The sequence below is a fragment of the Miscanthus floridulus genome, chromosome 3 (assembly GCF_019320115.1).
Source record: "Miscanthus floridulus cultivar M001 chromosome 3, ASM1932011v1, whole genome shotgun sequence".
Classification (NCBI taxonomy): domain Eukaryota; kingdom Viridiplantae; phylum Streptophyta; class Magnoliopsida; order Poales; family Poaceae; genus Miscanthus; species Miscanthus floridulus.
Window position 1 is genome coordinate 63,113,888 of NC_089582.1, and position 21,732 is coordinate 63,135,619.

At 39.9% G+C, this 21,732-nt stretch overlaps 1 protein-coding gene and 1 pseudogene across 1 annotated transcript; one reads left to right on the forward strand and one right to left on the reverse strand.

Annotated features, from left to right (window-relative positions):
• Positions 1-753: 753 nt before the first annotated feature.
• LOC136543819 (uncharacterized) lies at positions 754-2,900 on the reverse strand. Its single transcript, XM_066536162.1, has 2 exons — positions 2,189-2,900; positions 754-1,358 (listed from the first exon to the last, which is right to left on the reverse strand). Exons 1-2 carry the CDS (start codon positions 2,898-2,900, stop codon positions 754-756), a joined length of 1,317 nt encoding a protein of 438 aa, XP_066392259.1.
• Positions 2,901-14,022: 11,122 nt separating this feature from the next.
• LOC136545871 (U-box domain-containing protein 33-like) lies at positions 14,023-19,912 on the forward strand (annotated as a pseudogene).
• The last annotated feature ends 1,820 nt before the right edge of the window (positions 19,913-21,732 follow it).

A 21,732-nucleotide genomic window follows, 5' to 3' on the forward strand; every position in this document is an offset into this window, starting at 1 on the left:
TACCAATGACATTGGTATTGGGCCTTTCCATCAAGTTCCACACTTGATTTCTCTCAAAGTTGTTGAGCTCTTCTTGCATGGCCATGACCCAATCTGGATCTCCAAGTACTTGTTCTACCTTGAGAGGTTCCAAAGAGGAAACAAACGAGTAATATTGATAAAAATTTGCTAAATGTAAACAAATCGTTACCCCCTTTCGAATGCTCCCAAGGATGTTGTCAACGGGGTGATCCCGTTGTATAGTTTAACGTAGCCTTGGATGCTCAACACCTCCTTGTTCTTCTTCTGGACTTTTAGCTTCTTCTTGTTCAAAGATAGGCTCCAAGTTGAGCCCTTGAAGTGGTGGAGTAGGAGTTGAAGGAGCTGCTGCTGAGGTGGATGGGGCAGCACTGCCACCCTTAGGAGTGGCACTACCGCCCTACTGATTTTCAACAGGTGAGTGCTGCCCTTATCAATGGAGTACGTCAGTGAAAATTTGTGCAGCAACATCCTACAACATGAATAAGATCTTGCTCTACGAGGTGAATATGAAGTTTGAAGTATTCCCATTGATTCATCTTCGGGTCAACCATATAAGAATATGCAATATGAATTGATTGATAGCTTGAGTGAATATTTTCAATCAACTTGCTCAAGCACCCCGAAGCTTCATATCACCTTCAAGTACCTACAACACTTACTAAGCATAATTTGGTACTCAAACTATGTTGGGTCCATTATGGTTAGTCACAAGAGACTAGGCACCCAAATGGCCTATGTGCTAGCACATGGTGAACCAATCACCTTTCTAGCACAAATGTCATTTTTGGGCCTCCTAAGCATATTTAAATCAATTGACAAGTTGAGCGTAGAAGTGTTACCCATGGGACAATCCTTACTTAAATGTCCCTTTCCTTTGCAAGTGTAGCATAGGCGGTTCTTGTTCTTTCTAGCCTTCTCTTCTTGCACTTTGCTTACTACCTTGCTAATGAACCTCTTTGTTGATGATGACAAGCCTTCACTCTTCTTATTAGGACATGAGCCAATTTCATGTCCCTTCTCATGACAACCATAACACTTCCTCTTGCTTCTTCTTGTCTTGTTCTTTGGAAGTGTGGCTTGATCATCGACCTTGTTGGAACACATAGAAGCATTGTGTCCCATGTTGGAGAACTTGACATGAGCCATCTTCTTCTTCTCTTGGATCTTGCTCACGCCCTTCTCTTCTTTCTTCAAGGGGCAATCTATGACATGGTGACCGTCTTTCTTGCACTTGAAGCAAGTGATGAGAGTCTTCTTTGATTGACATTGCACCTTGATGGCCTTGGGAACTTTCCTGTTCTGTCTAGGTGTGGCACTGCCGCCCTTGGGGTGCGGCACTGCCATAGTTTGTGCAGCTGGCTAAACTACTGCATTCTGGACAGATTGCACTTCTTTAAGTATTCCCTTCACTTTGCCATTGTTGGACTTGTAACCCTTTTGATAAGGCTTGATGCATGCATTGGTTGATCCCTTCTCAAGCTTCTTCACCATGTCTTCATGGTTATCTTGAGAAGATTGAGCATTGCACTTGCCCTTCCATTGAATCAAGTCCCTTTTTAGCATTCCAACTTTTTCCTTGAGCTGTTTGTTTTCTTTTGCAATGAAATCATCACAAGTTTCTACAATTATATGCTCAATGGAAGGTTGGCTTGCTTGAGAGCAACACTTGTTAGCACATGATAAAATAGATAAAACTTGTGTATATGTGCATTTGTGAGTGTGAGGTTGGTATGATTTTACCGTTGTTACCATAACCTCATGAGCAACTTCTAGCATGAGATGAGACTCCATAAGCTTCTCATGAGAGCACAAAAGCCCATCATGACTTTCTTGCAAAGTCTCATTTTTGATAGTAAGCCTTTCCAACTTATCTTTGAGCATATAATTCTGATCTTCTAATTGAGCAACACAAGATAGAGAGTTAATAGTATGAGTTTGCTCAATTGACAAGTTTTCATACCTTTGGACCAACCTAGCATGAGAGCACTTAAGCTTTCATGCTTTTTGGTCAACTTCTCCAAGCATTTGATATTTTCAACGAGAAGCTCTTCTTGCTTGTAGAGATCTTCTTCTTGCTCTTGAATCTTCTCTATGAACTTGATCACTATCAACTTGTCTTTCTTGCTTAGACGTGCAAGGTGTTGATTGATCTCATCATCATCACTACCACTGTCACTATCACTCTCACTCTCACACTCGCTTGCCACTTTCTTCTCTTTCTTTGCCATGAGACCAATATGTGAAGTGGTATAGAGAGTTGAGCTTCTTGGTAAGGTGGATTCATCATTTGGCTTCCACCAATCACAAGCTTCTTCTTCCTTCAAAATGTTAGTCTCACAAGAACTAAAGAAAGTAGAAGTACCACATGTAAAAATATTGTTCTCACCAACTATTTCATTACCATCTAATAAGTCATATGTTGGTGAGGAAGTGGATGTGGCATGATCAAATAGGCCTTTTGAGAGAATCACTTGAGGCTTATCATTTGTTGATGAAGTTGAGCATTCCTTAAGTGGGTTTTCCAATGAGAGGTTGCTCTCTTCACATTTGGAGTTGCCATACATTTCCTTGAGCGTGGTCCAAATGATATGAGCATCACCAAGTGGTTCACCATCTCCAATTATGACAGCATCAAGTACATCTTCACTCAAAGCACTAAATAAGATATTAGCAGCTTGAGCATTGAGTTGTAAGCATTTCACTTCCTCTCTAGAAAGGTAGATCAAATCATCATGAGGAGGTAAAATGCTCACATCTACAATCTGCTCTATTTGAGGACCCATGGTCCTAAAAACATCAAGCACACTAGCAGACCAAGATGTATAATTTGAGCCATCTAAAAGTAAAAGTTCTAGAGATACCTCCTCACTTGTCGACATCGTTCTCTCAAGGCGGTTAAGCCCAAAATTGAGAGCCAGGCTCTGATACCAATTGAAAGAACCTTGATGTCGTCTAGGAGGCCTAGAGGGGGGTGAATAGGCATATAAAAATTCAACTCAAAACTCTGTTAGAATAGAGGGCGGCACTTCCGCTCTTCAAAAATAAAGCAGACAGCGTTGAGATTTTACAGATAGTAACCTGACCCTCTCAGCTACTCAATCCTACAAATTCAACTCGAAACTCTGTTAGAACAGAGGGCGGCACTGCCGGCCTTATAGGGCGGCACTGCCGGCCTTATAGGGCGGCACTATCACTCTTCAAAAATGAAGCAGATAGTGTTGAGATTTTAGTAACCTGACCCTCTCAACTGCTCAATCCTGCAACAGAAAGACAAAATCCAGTTCGAAGACTGGCTACCATAGAAATCTCATATAAGAGAGGATTGAGCTACCAAACCCTAACAGTAGCTAGCAAAGAGCTGAACCAGCAAGAACACAAAGTGAAGTATGCGAGACACAAAATTTATCCCGTGGTTCAGCTCGCCACCAAGGCTTGCCTAAGTCCACGTTGTTGAGGCATCCACAAAAGGATTGGCTCACCACCAAGGCTTGCCTTGCCTTCGTTCTCAAATCAAGAGAATGAACTCTTGAAGTGAGGGGTAATTTCTTAGCTGCAGGATGAGGTTACAAACCTCCCAAGGCTGTCACACGAGTTGGCAAGCACAAGGGCGATGCCTAGCCAGCTAGGAGCAAGCTCCAAGAGTAACAAACCCTAGAACCGCTGGCCAAACGTGAACCAAATGCTCTTAGACTTTGGAAATCAGTGGATCTTCTCTCCAATCGAGTTTTGTTGCCTTTTCTCTCAGGTTTTGATGGTTGGAATCAAGGATTTGCTTAAGGGATGAAGGAGCAACAATGGAGGAGAGAGAGGTGAGCTTTGGTCTGTTCAGTTTTGAACTAAACCATTGGAGAAGAAGGATCTACGTTGTGGGCCAGCCCAAATGGTATTTATACCTCTTGGGACCCAACGGTCATTTATGGGTGGCACTACCGCCCTAGCCAAAATAGGTAGAATCTAGAGATTTTTGGCTGGCTTCTTTGGCTGGGTAAGAGGATATAGATCTATAGTTCTAAGCATCTGGTTGCACAGTTGACCAACTATACTAGAATCCCTCTTTATAGTATGGCTTTTCCTAAACTCAAATTTAAAGCATAAAAGAATGTAAATGCCTTTGAGCTGGTTGCCACTTCATTTGGCAATTAAGGACTTCTATTATTGAATATGTTTTCCTCAGTCTCATTATACCTTGATTATGTGACTTGAATCATTTCCATACATATGAGTTCACCTTCATGGCTTCAAGTCACTTCCACTAATGATTTGATCCTCAATATAATATGACTCTTCATAGCTTGATTAGTACCTCAACTCAATGCAAGTACTCTCTTCTTCACCTTAGCTATGGTACCTCGGTCGCCAAGCCATTGCTTGCCCTTGACCTTCGCTTAGTACCTCGAAGCCCTTTCCTTGCTATCTTCACCCTATCAAGCCATACTTAAGTCACATTATATTAAGCATCCATTGAAAAACATTTCATCAATATTTTGATCCTTGCTTGAATATTTTCTAGATATGAATGTTGAGATCAATCAAGCTTTAGTTTGTCTCACATAGAGACATACATGGATCAACATCAATATGGTCAAGCTAATTCATGATTCCTTATTCCCTTCTCATTTTGGCTTGGCATTCCAATTGATCTTTCATATATTCATCCATATAAGCAAACCAATATAGAGACCAACTTATATCCACTATACATTGTCATTTACCAAGTATGTTTGCTTTCACATGATGCTATGATATCCCACAACATAGAAGCCATTTTATTGATTCCATTTGCATTGTTGTCTTTTGCTTGAACTAGATTGCTTCCAAAAACTTCCAATACAACAATACACAGTTTGGCATATCATCAAGTTTGCCTACTAGTTGAACCTTGTATATACTTGTTAATACACAACCCACAAGTATATGCAATAGACTTAATTTCCTGTTCAACACTTAGCAAACTTATTAGACCTTTAATTATGTTGTCATTCAATTTACTAAAACCCACTAAAGGGCTAGATGCACTTACACTTTTTTATATATTTATTTTATATAAATATGAAGAGAGTTGTTAATTGCCTAGTAAATAAAATATTAGCAAAAAAAATACAAAAAGAATTCCTGGACCTGGTTTTTGCATTATTGTACATAAGAAAAATCTGTAACCTAAACTCTTTTGTTTTACCGTATAAATATTTAACATAGTGTAAATAATAATCATAATTTTCACCATGCAAAAATGTACTACTTAATTAAAATCATTAAAACTATTGCTTTTCGATAGGAAATCAGTTTTCACATCTTATTGACGTTGAAAATTCATTTAAACCGTAGAAAATATGAAAACACAACAAAAAATCTAAAGTCACAATTATTACATAATAGGTCTAATACATCACCATATCAAGCCGGGACTAAAACAATTTTTTCACTAATTTTTTCACATCAGATGCATTGCATTTGTTTTTTGCTTTGTGCGACATGGAAATCCCACCATCAAACACAAATTTAATCTGAACATAGAAAAAAAAGGAAACACCTAATAAACACCTCTAAATTCACAATTATTACATAATATCTCTAATACACACTATTAAACATCACTATATATATCAAGAAGGCATAGTAGTGAACTTCTTCTTAACGTATATCCCTTGGTTATGATCACATCGTAACCAGAGTGTCCTCATCATTTAGCTAGATGCTCAGGTCTTTGTTCACTGTGAAGGGTGGAATTCGGTCATCCTTTTCATAATCTTCTGATATGTCTGACTTATCTTCAATTCCGACGATGTTTCTTTTCCCTAAAAGAACTATGTGGCGCTTTGGCTCATTGATTGGATCGTTGTTGTTTTTCCCTCTCTTTGTTTTTGTAGACATGTCCTCAACATAGAACACCTGATTCACATCCTTAGCAAGGACAAACGGTTCATCTTTGTACCTAATATTGTTGAGGTCCATGGTTGTCATTCCATATTGGTTGTCGACTGCTACCCCGCCTCCAGTCGTCTTTACCCATTGGCACTTGAACAAAGGTACCTTAAAAGTAGGTGCATAGTTTAGTTCCCATATCTCCTCTATGCGGCCATAATATGTTTGCTTATTTTCATTAGGGTTGGTGGTATCTATGTGGACACCACTATTTTGGTTGGTGCTCCTTTTATCTTGGGCTACTGTGTAAAATGTATTCCCATTTATCTCGTACCCTTTGTATGTGAGGATATACCACGATGGCTGCCTAGCTAACAAATACAATTGCTCATCAATACTCTCACCACCCTGACATTCTTTTCGCAACTAGCCGCTAAAAGTTTCCATGTGCTAACGCGTAATCCAAGCTTTAGACTTCCCTAGAAACTTGGATCGGAGCAACTATTTATGTGTCTCGATATACGGATCCACCAAGGAGGAGTTTTGCAGAACTGTGTAGTGTGCTTTATTAAAATAATTGTCCTGTGTACCAATATATATTTTCTTCCCTAGTGTCCCCTTTCCACTTAGTCTCCCCTCGTGTCGCGATTCAAGAACACCAATCGGGTCAAGGTCAGGAATAAAGTCAACACAAAACTCAATGACCTCCTCTGTTCTATAGCCCTTGACGATGCTTCCTTCTGGCTGAGCACGGTTGTGAACATATTTCTTTAGGACTCCCATGAATCTCTCAAAGGGGAACATGTTGTGCAGGAACATAGGACCGAGAATGCTAATCTCCTTAACCAGGTGACCTAGGAGGTGTGTCATGATATTAAACAAGGAAGGAGGGAACACCAACTCAAAGCTGACAAGACATTGAACTACATCATTCTGTAGTTTAGCTAGATCCATTGGATCGATTGCCTTCTGAGAAATTGCATTGAAGAATGCACATAGCTTCATGGTGGCTAGACGTACATTTGGAGGTAGAATTCCTCTTAATGCAACTAGAAGCAATTATGTCATGAGCACGTGATAGTCATGGGACTTTAAGTTTAGGAATTTCTTCTCTAGCACATTTATTATACCCTTTATATTCGAGGAGAATCTAGATGGTACCTTGATACTTGCTAGGCATTCAAACATGCTTTCCTTCTCTTCTTTGCTAAGAGTGTAGCTGGCAGGACTTAAGTAATGACGTCCATCATCTGTCTTCTCTGGATATAGGTTGTCTCGTTCTTTCAAACACCATAGGTCCTATCATGCTTCAAGTGTGTCCTTAGGCTTCCCATACACACCCATGAAGCCTAGCAAGTTCACACAAAGATTCTTCGTCAGGTGCATCACATCGATAGCGCTACGGACCTCTAGGACTTACCAATAGGGTAGCTCCCAAAATATGGACTTCTTCCACATGGGTGCATGACCATCGGTGTTGTTTAGAACAGGTTCACTATCATGTGCCTTTCTAAATACTACTTTCACATCCTTGACCATATTGAGTACATCCTCACCAGTTCAGTTGCCCGACTTGGTCTGGTGGTCTGCCTTACCTTTAAAATGCTTGCCTTTCTTTCTTAGGGGGTGATTCGTAGGAAGAAATCGACGATGGCCAAGGTACACGACCTTTCAACATTTTTTCAAGAATATACCTTTAATGTCATCGAAATAGTGCATGCATACATTATATCCTTTGTTTGATTGTCCTGAAAGATTACTTAGAGCAGGCCAATCATTGATTGTTATGAACAACAATACTCGTAGGTCAAAGTGCTCCTGTTTGTGCTCATCCCACACACGTACACCTGGTCTATTTCATAAAAGTAGAAGTTCTTCAACTAGTGGCCTCAGGTAAACATCGATGTCGTTGCTAGGTTGCCTTGGGCCTTGAATGAGCACTGGCATCATAATAAACTTACGCTTCATGCATAACCAGGGAGAAAGGTTATAGATACATAGAGTAACAGGCCAAGTGCTATGACTACTGCTCTGCTCTCCGAAAGGATTCATATCATCCGTACTTAAAGCAAACCTTAAGTTTCTTGCATCATTTGCAAACTCCGGGAATTCTCTATTGATTGCTCTACACTGGGACCCATCAGTAGGGTGTCTCAACATATTGTCTATCTTACAGTCTTCTTTGTGCCATCGTAACAACTTTGCATGGTCTTTGTTTCTGAACAAATGTTTCAAGCGTGGTATTATAGGAGCATACCACATAATCTTGGCAGGGATTTTCTTCATGGGACGTTCGCCCTCAACATCACCAGGGTCATCTCGCCTGATCTTATACCACGATGCATGACATACCGGGCATGCATCTAACTTCTCGTACTCCTCACCACGGTAGAGGATGTAGTCATTAGGACATGCATGTATCTTCTGGATTTCTAATCCCAAAGGGCAGACTACCTGTTTTGCTTTGTACGTAGTGGTGGGCAATTCGTTATCCTTCGGAAGCATCTTCTTTTGGATTTTTAGTAACTCCACAAATCCCTTGTCAGATACACCATTCTTTGCCTTCCATTGCAGCAATTCCAGTGTGGTACCTAACTTTTTCTGCCCCGCATCACAAGTTGGGTATAGCAATTTCTTGTGATCCTCTAGCATGCGCTCGAACTTCATCTTCTCCTTTTCACTTTCGCATTCTCTTTGTGCATCACGAATGGCCTGACTAAGATCATCAGCGGGCTCATCTTCTGCCCCTACCTCTTCTTCAGCTTCCCCCATTGTATTATCATTGAAGGCACCATATTCAGCAATAATGTCATCATCGTCCCATTGTTCTTCTTCATCTTCTTTCATTACAACCCCGGTTTCTCCGTGCTTCGTCCAATAAATATAGTTTGGTAGAAAACCCGACTTCAACAAGTGTGAATGAAGACTCCTTGAGCTAGCATATTCCTTCAAATTCTTACATATGGCACATGGGCAGCATATGAAACCATCGCGTTTGTTTGCCTCGGCCACATATAAGAAAGAATGCACGCCCTCAATGAACTCTTGGGAGCGGCGATCAGCATTGTACATCTAATGCCGGCATATCTGCATTACATAACATACATATCATATTAAAACCTAGAACATAATTAGTTAATTATACGACATGCATGCCACCACACAAGGTATTAATTTATGAAAGTCTCGCTACAATGTAGACAATCCCAACTACCACTAAAAAAACTAAAGCTAAAATACACTTCAGTAGCATAAGGATTTCGCGACCAATCTCAACTAAAACAGATAGATCATGCGTTTGTTCAACATCTATGGGCTTCTTCCGCAGGATCACTGCCTCATCAGCCGTCGTAGCCGCCTGTGCAAGAGAGTTTTGCATGTGTTCAACATACTCTTTCTCCCAGTACCAGCCTGAACATCCAGTGTCATCCCACTGAAATTAAAACAAAAAATTAGAACTTTAATCACAATCATCATGAAAATAAGTATAAATTAACCATAATCATCAAATGCGACAAAAATAACTCACATTGCGATCCAGACACTTGTAAAAGATACGGCCCTTGTTGGGACACTCCTTTCTCACCCGGTACTCCATCACAATCTTCTCACACTTGCCGCATGCAATGACAGGGAGGTCCGGCCTCAGTCGCTTTGGAATCCGATGAGAGGCCGAGGACCCGGAAGCAGTTGTCATCTACTCTCTATACTCATTTTTAATATAATATAAATTTCTCATTTTATAAACAAATAAAATTAAAAAAACTCTAAAATTCTCTATATCTCTAAACCATAAAGTGTGTTATGCATGCTAGAAATGAAAGTTGAATACTAGTTTTGAATAACTACTTTAACCTTCCTTCATCCAAATATGCAAACTTTAAAGTGATTTTGAGCTTAAATGACTTACAAATAAAAAAATCCACCATAAAAAACCACATATATCTAGTTCATAAAATAAGATATGCTACTGATGAAACATGATAGTATAAAGTTGGTAACCTTTAGAACCAAAGAATCGATGGAGGAATCGAAGAAATCTTGTGATTACCGGCGATGAGGAAGAAGAGAGGCCGGCGATGAAGCAAGAACACTGAGCTCGAAGTGGCTTGGGCTCGGGAGGAAGAAGGGGTATATAGGAGGGAATCTTTAGTCCCGGTTGGAGACAGCATCCGGAACTAAATGTCCCTTTCTAGTTCTGGACGGAACCTCTAGCCGGGAGTAGACTTTTACTCTCGGTTGGAGAAACCAACCGAGAGTAAAAGTTAACCTTTAGTCCCGGTTGAAACTATCAATTGGGACTAAAGGTTTCTCTAGTTCCGAACGCGAAAAATACCGGAACTAAAGCCAAATTTCAAAGTAGATCAAAAAAAAAAAAAACATTTCTCTACTGGTGGAGGAGCAGGACGGAGGCATGGTGATCCATGGCTCCAGTCTAAGTCAGGTTAGCGTTTGGCGCAAAGCAATTGCAAGTAGCAGTATGTGTGACGACGAAAGGAAGCACATATATACACACACTGTGTATATGATATGACACAGTACGGGCACAGCTATATATTCAGCCAACTAAAATATGTTAGCGATACCCATGGACCGACCGATGGGTCCAAGAAATAACAGATGTCAAACAAATGACGTGCGTAAAAGAAATAAATCGTCCTCATTGGTCGTTCGGTTGACCTGATCGACCCTGCAGAGAGATAGATCACTTAATTAATATTTATACACTATACTACGTACATGCTAGTCCATATGGCATGCAACATTGCAACAACCACTAATTGTAGTTGCAAGTTAGTTCCATATATATAATAAATCAAATCATGGCCTTGGCTACGCCGTGAGTGATGGTGATGTCGATAGCCTGAGATAGACACGTTCCGGGCGGCTGCATAAATTAATGTATGTATGTGTAGGGGCACACGGTGCTTCGGTTAATTTCAACACACACTCATCAACGACACACGCGTTATCATTCCGTGGAAACAAAAACAAAACACGATGAAGCAGGGCGAGGCATATGCATCGTCGTCGTTGTGGAATATCCCATCCATTATTCCTCCATATACCTAGCTTCCATGGATAATATAATGGCCGCATTATATATATTGCATAATTAGTGACTGACGATCATATATATAAGCATCGTATATTGCCAGCTTGTTCGTCCACGTAGAAATTTAAAATGCATTGCATAAACTATAGTATATATTATAAATATACTTGTAATAACGCGTCGTTGCAATTAATTGGAGAACAAACGTTGCAGCTCCAAGTGTTGGCCTGACCAAGCAGTAAGGGCAGTCCCAATGCTAGAAACTACGTATAGTTTCTATACCTATTAATTTTCATAGACACTATGTATAGAAACCATGGTTCCAATGGATAGTTTCTACAGAACAACTTTTTATCCAATCACATACACTCTCTCTCCATTCGCTACCAATCACATCCCTTCGTGTCTTGGTTCTCGTGTAGACATGGTTTATAACTTAGACCCGGTTTCTATGATTTTTGTTCTCTCTCTTCAATAACTACCTTGCCACATCAGCAAAATGCTTAGGTGACAGTACAATTAATGCCCATAAAAACTATAGTGGTTTCTGCATTGGGAGTGCCCTAAGCACCCATCCAGATCAGCCTCGGAATACGTGCATCACTACCAAGCCTCCAACGCAAGCAAGCGGCTGAGGTCGAGAGCAGAATCAATGACTAGATGCAGGTATATTCTCCCAGGCCAGCTTGGTTCCTGCAGGCACAAGAGAAACCAACTTGTACTGTTGTTGACCGGCAAGAAAAGTACAAAGACAGGAAACTTCCGCGAAATCGACCGAAGTTAAGACTGTTATATATTGGTGTCTTAATTCAATTTCCCACGACCAATAACCATATTTCTTTCTTTCTTTCTTAATTTGCAAAATAAAGCACACCCCAATTCTAAAATAGTATAAGGTATCCAGGTAATCTTAAGACATATTAAAATTCTAAATTTTTAGGGCATATTATACGGTAAGACAACACGCATATAACTCTTTCTAATTACCATATTTGGGTTGGTGATAGATATTAGTGATAGGTGTGTATGTGAATGATGTTTTTTGGGGTGTTTGTTCCCTTAAAATACCTTATATATTTGGTACAAATTTGGAACTCTCAATACCTTATATTTAAGGACAAAGGGAGTAGCATCTTCATTAGGTTTAATTCTCTCCTGATAGAATCCCTTTGTTTAGCACTAGCTAGTAATTAATGATACAATGATGCCAGGAATGATGTATGATGCACAGCCAGGAATGATGTATGACGCACAGCCGAAGCGATCTTTGTGGCAGTACGATGAATCCAAACACCAGGGCTAAGAGAAGCATGGAAACAACGTAACCCTAGCAGACGCACACATAGGACAGGAGTGGCCTTTTCGTTTGTTTCTTCATGGGCGTCTCTATCTGCTGCTTTAATTAATTCTCATGCCTTAGAATATTATTTTATTTTCTTGCCATGTCGTCATTTTTTCCCTATGTGGCGCCTCATTTATAATGAGGCCGCGTTTAGTTCCGGCCAGATTCGGCGCCGGCTGAATCCGTAGGCACTGTAGCTACACTGTAGCGTTTTATTTTTATTTGGTGATAATTGTCCAATTGTTGACTAATTAGGTTCAAAACGTTCGTCTCGTAAAGTACAATCAAACTGTGCAATTAATTTTTTATTTCGTCAACATTTAGTACTCCATGCATGTACCGTAAGTTTGATGTGACGGGAAATCTTCTTTTTGCATAGTGCCAAAGTTAGGAGTTTTGGTGAACCAAATAAGGGCTGAGCTTGAAACCTCTATGAAACCCTCATTAAAAATGGTCTCATAAATCTCTATAGAAACTTTGACTAAGTTTGTCTAAATCGAACTTCCTTAAATTTAAGCGGCCATATCTATTAAAAAAATATGTTACTTAATTAAAAATGATAAATGGATATCATAAAAATAGTTTTCGGTCTCATTTGATACATCTCTGTTTCACCGGTGAAGCTTTTTTTTTCTTGTTTCAGCTCCATGAGCAGCTTTACCAATGAAGCTGAAGCTATTTTCGTAAACCGTTTGACAAAGAGCTCATATGTGGAGCTCCTTTAAACATTTTCTCACAAAATCACATGCAGAGTTTACCAGAACGAGTTGTAAGAGCATGTTTCAAAGCGCCCTTAGGTGGAGCTGTTTTATTTTATTTTGTTTGGTATAAAACAACTCCAAACATCTTGTGAAGTCGGTGGAGGAGCTACGCCAAACAAGACCTTCACAATGAATTATAATCATTAAGCTTATGTTTTTTCTTTAATTAAATTTTGATAAACAATTGAAGTTAACAAAATTTAACTTAGCACAAACCTTGATAGAATTATGTTTGCGACTGGAGGGAGTAAACGATTATATATAGGGGGAATTCTTTGTGTGCCATTAAAAAAGATCGCAATGCTCTGTGTGCCTTGAAAAAGTTCAGCGGTCTTCAGCGCCACTGCTTCAACTTTTTTGTGCCCTCCATGCCATTGCCGTCAGTTTGGGCTCTAACGCCGTCAACTGTAGGTGTGAAAAGTCGAAAAAACCCTTATGTCTAAATATGTCATTAATTTTTTGAGCATCTTAACGACTTCAAATGAAAAAACTCAAAACTAGAAAGTTGTAGATCTCGTCGAGATTTATAATTCTTATATAAAAGTTATTTTTTATTTAATTCCACAAAAAAAATAATTTGATATGATTAATATATCTTAGAAAAATCATATCTTTTTTTTTGCGGAATTAAATAAAAATAATTTTTATATGAAAATTATAGATCTCGACGAGATCTATAACTTTCTAGTTTTAAGTTTTTTTATTTGAAGTCGTTAAGATGCTCAAAAAAATTAATGACATATTTAGACATAAGGGTATTTTTGACTTTTCACACCTTCAGTTTGACGGCGTTAGAGTCTAAACTGATGGTAGTGGCATGGGGACAAAAAAAGTTAGAGCAATGACACTGAAGATCGCTGAACTTTGTAGGGGCACCTAAGGTATTACGATCTTTTTTTTTTATGGCACGCTAGAAATTCCACCTTATATATACGCGTATAGCGCTTGCTTGCTTCTTCTCTAGTGCTAGCTGGATAATACTGTAGAGTAATAACGGCAAGTACTTGCGGCACATGGCAGTGGTCAGCGCCCGCGGCTCTCCCCATTCCATCCCCTCCCCACCGTTGCCACCGTCGCCTCAGCCTCGGCCGGACGCCGAGAGGATGTTCATGCGCGGAGGCGGAGGGAGCGGCCGCTCGTCAACCGGTACTAGCGGTAGCCTCAGGAGCGCCAGCCTCAGAGACATTGACGAGGAGGCTGCGGTGGTGGTGGCCGACGACGATGGAGGCGGCGGGAAGCTCTATGTGGCCGTCGGGAAGGACCTCAAGGATGGCAAGTCCAACCTCGGCGCCGCTCAGAGCCTTGGGTTCGTCGGCGGCGATCTCAAGCTCGTCCTGCTCCATGTCCACCAACCTGCCGACAGGATCATGAACGGTAAATAACAAACCATCAACTTTATTTAATTTGTTTGTTTAATTTCTAGCCCTTGTATCTTTTCCATAGCTTAGCTAGCTCAGCTAACATAGCCTGCAAAATAAGGCCTTGTTTAGATTGCAAATTTTTGCAATCTGAACATGATAGCATGTTCGTTGTATTTGACAAACTTGTCCGATCAGGACTAACTAGACTCAAAAGATTCGTCTCGTGATTTCAACCAAACTGTGCAATTAGTTATTTTTTTATTTATATTTAATGCTCCATGCATACGTCCAAAAATTGATGTGATGGAGAGAAAGTGAAAAAACTTGGAACTTTGAGGTCATCTAAACAAGGCCTAAGTAATGTTTCCTATTGCCCTGTCGCTTCACGCAAAAAATTGTAATCATAAATGGAGTTAACACCGATCTATGTTTTCTACTATGTTAATTTCTGTGTGTGTAGGACTAGGTTGCAAGGTTCTTGCAAGCCAGCTGGAAGAAAAGGAACTCAAAGCATTCAGGCAAATTGAACAAGATGAGATGAACACCCTTCTGAACACCTACGTGAACCACTGCAGGTCGTATCTCAAGGTCAGTAAATTATTTAATTTCCTTGAGCCATCTGTAAAGTTCAACTACTTCTCAGCATTTCTTTATTTGTACTGTATCCCTGCGCTCTGGTCAACCTACCATGCATCTATGTGTCATCAGGTCTAGTTGAACTTCGTGGGGAAAAAAATCAGAGTACATCATGAAAAAACCCTCAACTAGTAATAAGGAAGTTGCTAAGGCAGGATCCCCCCCCCCCCCCCCCCCCCCCAAAAAAAAAAAAAAGAAAAAAAGATGCCGTTCCTCATAAACTACAAACTAGGCAGTGCTTTTTTTTTCTCTCCTTTATATGCCAGTGCCATCCCACTAAAACTTCAACTTTTACAGGTCCAAGCTGAAACATTGATCATTGAGAAGAACAATGTCGCAAATGGCATTGTAGAGCTAATTAATCAGCATCGCATCACAAAGCTTGTCATGGGAATGTCTTCCTTCTCAACGTATGCAGACATACAATTATTCCAATGCTATGATGAGCTTTATCATAAATCATACATGAGTTTATCCTAAACTGCATAGATTATTATAGAGATATTAATACATCATCTTTCGTTTAGTGGAATATCAGAGCATCATCTGAGTTGTGAAAGTTGGGCTATATACATTCATGCGTGAACATAGAGGCCAGATTATTTTCCTTTATCTAAAAAGTCTTAGTTGTGAAAGTATTATGTTCAATTTGTTCATCGCCACATCTGTTGCTTTCCATGTTAATAAGTACAAGAAAGGCAACAGGATTGATAGCCAACAGAAAAGAGACTTCTTGCCAAAACAGAGTATCAGTAACAAAATCCAGTGCTTTTGTTTCTTGCATACTTGTTACATGGTACATGGCAATCACAAGGTGTGATTGAACTTCTTATAAGCAAAATATGATTTATTAGTTACCATCACCCTGTCTAAATTAGAGGTCAGCTCTGTTCTTTATGTTGTTGAATGTTGATTTCCATGAACAGGAAGAGGAAATTACCCAAGTCAAAAGTTGCAGCCATTGTGCATCAACAAGCCAAACCATTTTGCCAGATCTTCTTCATTTGCAAAGGGTCTCTTGGTTGCACTAGGTATTCACCCTTCGACCTTCATGCATCCCTGCTGCTCAAAAATTGTATAGCAATCCTGACTTGTGCAATGACTCACCATCATTTTTTTGGGCAACCTGGTAAAACAATGTTGTTGTCGATTCATCCTCAATTTCAGGGATGCCTAATCTGGACTGTACAAAAGCCGATTCACCTAGAAGCAGTTCTGCAAGCACTCTCTCAGATGAAACTGAGTTACCTACGAGATCGGTGTCACTGCCACCAGGGACATCCTGGTTACAGGGGCTCCCCTGATGAACCATTCCTACCTCGACGGTCACACTCAGTTAGTTACCCCTCGTCAGGATCGGTAGGAAACAATGTGGAAAGGATGTCGCCTATAGCACAGCAGTCGATACATGCGAAAACAACATATTGCTCTCCGAACTACAGCCTCCCTGAGCAATGAAGGGTCCTCCTCATCAAGTCTGAAGGATTCAGACAGTTTAGATGGGTCGCCAGTACTGGCCTCAGTTATCAGCTATGAAGAGCAACAAATGTCTATGGTAAGTCCAGAACTGAGTAGTGTTCACTAATAATGAGCTTTGCCAAAATAACTACTGGTATAGTGTTAAGCTGAAACCGTTTGCTATGCATTAAAACAAGGTCAATTGAAACCAATTGCTATGTGTTAAAAAAAAAATCAGGTACCAGGTACCCCTGTGCTTAAATGGTTCTCAAATACATAATTACTATGAGTTCTAAACTATACCTGATGACCTATTCATACACAAATAATTATTCTTCAATGTAGGAATCGCATGCAAAATTTCCATGTAATCATTGATCCATAGAGATTTTTATGATCAAAGGCATTAAACAAGATGTAGTTTCAACTCTCCTTTTTTTCTCTCCACGGTTCTAGAACAAATTAAAGCCTTTTGAAGTTTTGGGAATGGAAACTTAAAATGCTACTGATCATGTGGCATTGATGTCTATATGGTTGTAACTAAATGTAAATATGTGGGATGTAGATCTTTTATGCCAAGATTTAAAGAAAATGTAAATATGCGGGAGAGCTCCCTTGTTATGATTGATGGTGTTATCTGGTGTCAAAAAGGCTCACCATTTGTTGAGAACTTAGAATATGTTGCTTTACTCTATCATATATTTGCAAATTTGCAACATTCATGGAACATTTGGCTGATATTCTTGATTCTGCAAAAGATACTTAGTAGTAGTTGGATAGTGCTCTGTTATTTGTTGAACTCAAAGCAGATCTTAACCTTTTGTAGGTGGAAAATGGCATGCATAATGAAGTGTTTGAGCATCTACAGCAAGCCCGCACTGAGCTAGAACGATCAAGAAAGGAAGCATGTGAGGGCCGCCAAAAAGCAGAAAGGGACCTGTTTGAAGCTTCCATGAAGGTGACTTATGTGCTTTCGTAAACTAATTTCTTCTTGCTTAATCATAATGTTACAAGTTTACCCTTACCCTTATCTCTGAATAGAAGGAATCCTTTTTTTTTCTTTGAGAAAACAAAAGATCCAAATGCCAGCAAGGTAAACATGAGCAATTTTTTTCTTAAATGGTCAACTAATCTTTCGTGTATTCAAATAATTTTCTTGCAGTCCAAAGCACGGGAGAATTCACTCCGCAAAGAAAAAAAGGAGGTAGAGGAAAAACTGACCAAAGAAAAGTCTATTCTTGAAAAGGAGAAGTTGCAGATATACAATGAGCTACAGAAGGCAAATGAGCAAAGGGCACAACTGGAGAATAAGCTTCTCCAGACCAACTCTCTTTTGGAAGAGCTCCAGCAGCTGCAAGGAGAGCTGCAGCGTGAAAAAGAAGACGCTCTACAAGAAGTCGAAGAGATGCACAAACTATATAGCAACAGAAATTTTGCCTCTGCCGGTGAAGTTTCCTTGACAGAGTTTAGCTACAGTGAGATTGAAGAAGCAACCAACAACTTTGATGGCTCTAGGGAGATTGGACAAGGTGGATGTGCAAGCGTCTACAGGGGTTTTCTCCGTCAGACCACTGTGGCCATAAAGAAATTCAACCGAGAAGGTGCAGTAGGAGAGAAAGAATTCAACGTTGAGGTAATTTAATTTTCATCCACTTCAAATGTAGGCTTTATTTGCATGGGAGGAAACATGAATCTAAATCTGCGACTTTTGCAAATATTGCTTGCAGGTGGAGATTCTATGTAGGATGAGACATCCGAACCTTGTCACTCTCATTGGAGTGTGCAGAGATCCCAAGGTGCTGGTTTATGAATTCATGCCAAACGGAAGCCTAGAGGACCGTCTCCAGTGCAAGCTACACACTGAGCCACTCCCATGGAGAATGCGCGTCAGAATTGCTGCCGACATCTGCACAGCGCTCATCTTCCTCCACTCCAACAAACCGAAAAGCATCGCCCATGGTGATCTGAAGCCTGACAACGTGCTCCTTGATACTAACTTTGTAGGCAAGCTGGGGGACTTTGGAATTTCTCGCTCCTTAGACCTGACAAACACCACTGTCACCCCTTACCACAGAACGGACCACATAAAAGGCACATTGGGTTACATGGATCCAGGGTACATGGCTTCGGGGGAGCTTACAGCGCAGTATGATGTCTACTCCTTTGGAGTTGTGCTGCTGCGTTTGCTAACAGGCAAGAGTCCACTTGGCCTTCAGAGTGAGGTGGAGGCATCCATGAGCAGCGGTGCCTTGCATGAGATACTTGATGCCTCTGCAGGGGAATGGCCTCTTGAGCACGCCGAGGAGTTGGCAAGACTAGCTCTGAAATGTTGTCGGTTAAACAGAAAGGATCGCCCTGATCTTGCAAAAGAGGCATGGGGTATCCTGCAAGCTATGATGAATGAACCGCCACCTTCTTCAATGCATCCTCCGGAGGCAGAGGCACCATCATATTTCATCTGCCCAATGACACAGGTCAGTTGCAACTGAAGCTGACTAGTACTCAGCAGGACTGCAGGAGTAGCTAGCGTAGATGAAAAATAAATCTTCACCTAGTATCACAATCACATACACACCTAGTATAACAATCTTTTTTTTTTGCGATCTCCTAGTATCACAATCTCCTACCTATGAGCCTGACAGTAAATTTACCACACAGTAATTACATACAACTCTTAACAGTCAGCCACCAGATCCAGTAAAGTTTTAATTCCTTTCAACTAATATAATGTTGCATATACATTATTGCATTGTTTCAGGAGATTATGCGAGATCCACATATTGCCGCTGATGGATTCACATATGAAGGTGAGGCCATTAAAGATTGGATCCAAAGGGGGCATACAATGTCGCCCATGACCTACCTTAATTTGACGCACCACGAGTTAATTCCCAACAATGCCCTTCGCTTCGCTATACAAGAATGGCAAATGGGACAGCAGCAATGATTTTGAGTTTCTGATTGCTTGACCACACATTTGGTTTGCGCTGTGTCGTGTTTCTGAAGTGAGCAAAGTGGTGCCAACTTCCAAGGTGTACATACACATTCTAGGCAGCCTTTTGTCTCTTAATTACATCAAAAATTTTACCAAACTTTAGAGCTCAGGAAATAAAGTTTGATGTACATGCCACTCTTAGGGCTCACATGTTTGGGGTGATGAACTGATATGTAATACTCTCTCCATTCCAAATTATAAGATGTTTTAGCTTTTCTAGATATGTAGCATTTGCTATGCACTTAGGGTCTGTTTGGATGTATCCCTGAGTTAGTTGCCTGGGCATTTTACAAGCCTGTGACATGCCTGGCAGCGGTTGCAAAAATGCCTGATCAGGCAAGTCAAGAACCAGCTGAATTGTTTGGTTTAAGCCCTCGGTATGTGCCTGAGCGGGTGAAAGAGAGACCGGCAGTGTTTGGTTTGTTACTTGCCTAGGCCTGCACTCAGCTTTATTTAGGGAGTGTTTAGATCCGATGACTAAAATTTATAAGGTATCACGTGAGGGTGTCGTATGGGGTGTTCGGATACTAATAAAAAAACAAATTACAGAATCCGTCAGTACTCCACGAGACGAATTTATTAAGCCTAATTAATCCGGCATTAGCACATGTTTACTGTAGTACTATATTGTCAAATCATAGACTAATTAGACTTAAAAGATTCGTCTCGTAAATTAGTCGCAAGCTTTGTAATTAGTTTCATAATTAGTCTATGTTTAATACTCTATGCATGTGTCCAAACATCCGATGAGACAATGGCTAAAGTTTAGGAGGAGAAACCAAACACCCCTTTAGAAGAGCAGTACTCTCTCCGTCTCCCAAAAAAAGTTACTAGGATGCGCGCTGGTCAAACTTTTATAGGTTTATAGAAAATATTAATAGCATTTATATCTTCAAATAAATTTATTATGACAATATATTCAATGATTCATCTAACGATACTATTATGCACCATAAATATTAATATTATCGTACATATATTTGGTTAAAGTTAAAAATGATTTTCTTAGAAAGTGAGAATAACACTTTTTTTCTGAGACCAAGGAGTACGTGATTTTAGCCAGGCAACCTTGTTAGAAACTTCCGCGCTGTTCGGCGGATAAGCTGACTGAAACTATTTTGTTATGAGAAAAAAATACTGTAAATTCTAGCTGATAAGTCGGCTAATAAGTTCAAGCAAACAGGCCTTGGGCACTCGAATTCCTATGCCTGGCGCCCAACAACCAGGGTAGGCAATTATCACCACTCACCAAGCAATGAAACCCAGGGCTCAAACCAAATGAACTCCAGGCAACATACAGGTAGTGATCTAGCCCAGATAATTTTGGTCAGAGTTCTATCAAACACACTTTTAAATATACACTATGTTTAGATATATAGTAAAAGTAATATATCTAAAAAAATTAAAATATCTTATAATTTGAAAACGGAGGAGGGTAAACCCGGAAAGGGGCCGGATCAGAGCGCCCCTAAACCAAACACTGAGCTCGTCAGGTGGACACCACTCCCACTTCTTTTCCTGTCGATGTTGATGATCCCCTAGAGTTTCGCACCTCATGATGTTAGCTACACACGTCACATCTACTCCCTCTGTCCCATATTATTTGTCGTTTCCGGTTTTCGTACCACAAGTTTGACTCGATTTGTAGAAAATACGTACAACATTTATATCTCCAAATAAATTTATTAAAAAACTAGATTCAAAGATCTTTCCAATGATACTAATTATGTACCGTAAATATTAATATTTTTGTAATATATATTTTATCAAAGTTGTTTCTCGGGAAACGAAAGCGACAGATATTCTAGGACGGAGGAAGTACACATCATGGGGAGCAAACACCAGCAACGAGACAAACAACTACTCCCTCTGTCCCATATTATTTGTCGTTTCCGATTTTCGTGCCACAAGTTTAACTCGATTTGTAGAAAATACGTACAACATTTGTATCTCCAAATAAATTTATTAAAAAACTAGATTCAAATATATTTTCAATGATACTAATTATGTACCATAAATATTAATATTTTGTAATATATATTTTATCAAAGTTGTTTCTCGGGAAGCGAAAGCGACAGATATTCTAGGACGGAGGGAGTACATGTCACGTGTCAAACATCTATCCATACTCTCTCCGTTCCAAAATATCTATCGATTTCGTTTTTCGAAAAATAAATTTGACAAAATATATATTAAAAATATTAATATTTATAGTACATAATTGATATTATTAAAAAGAT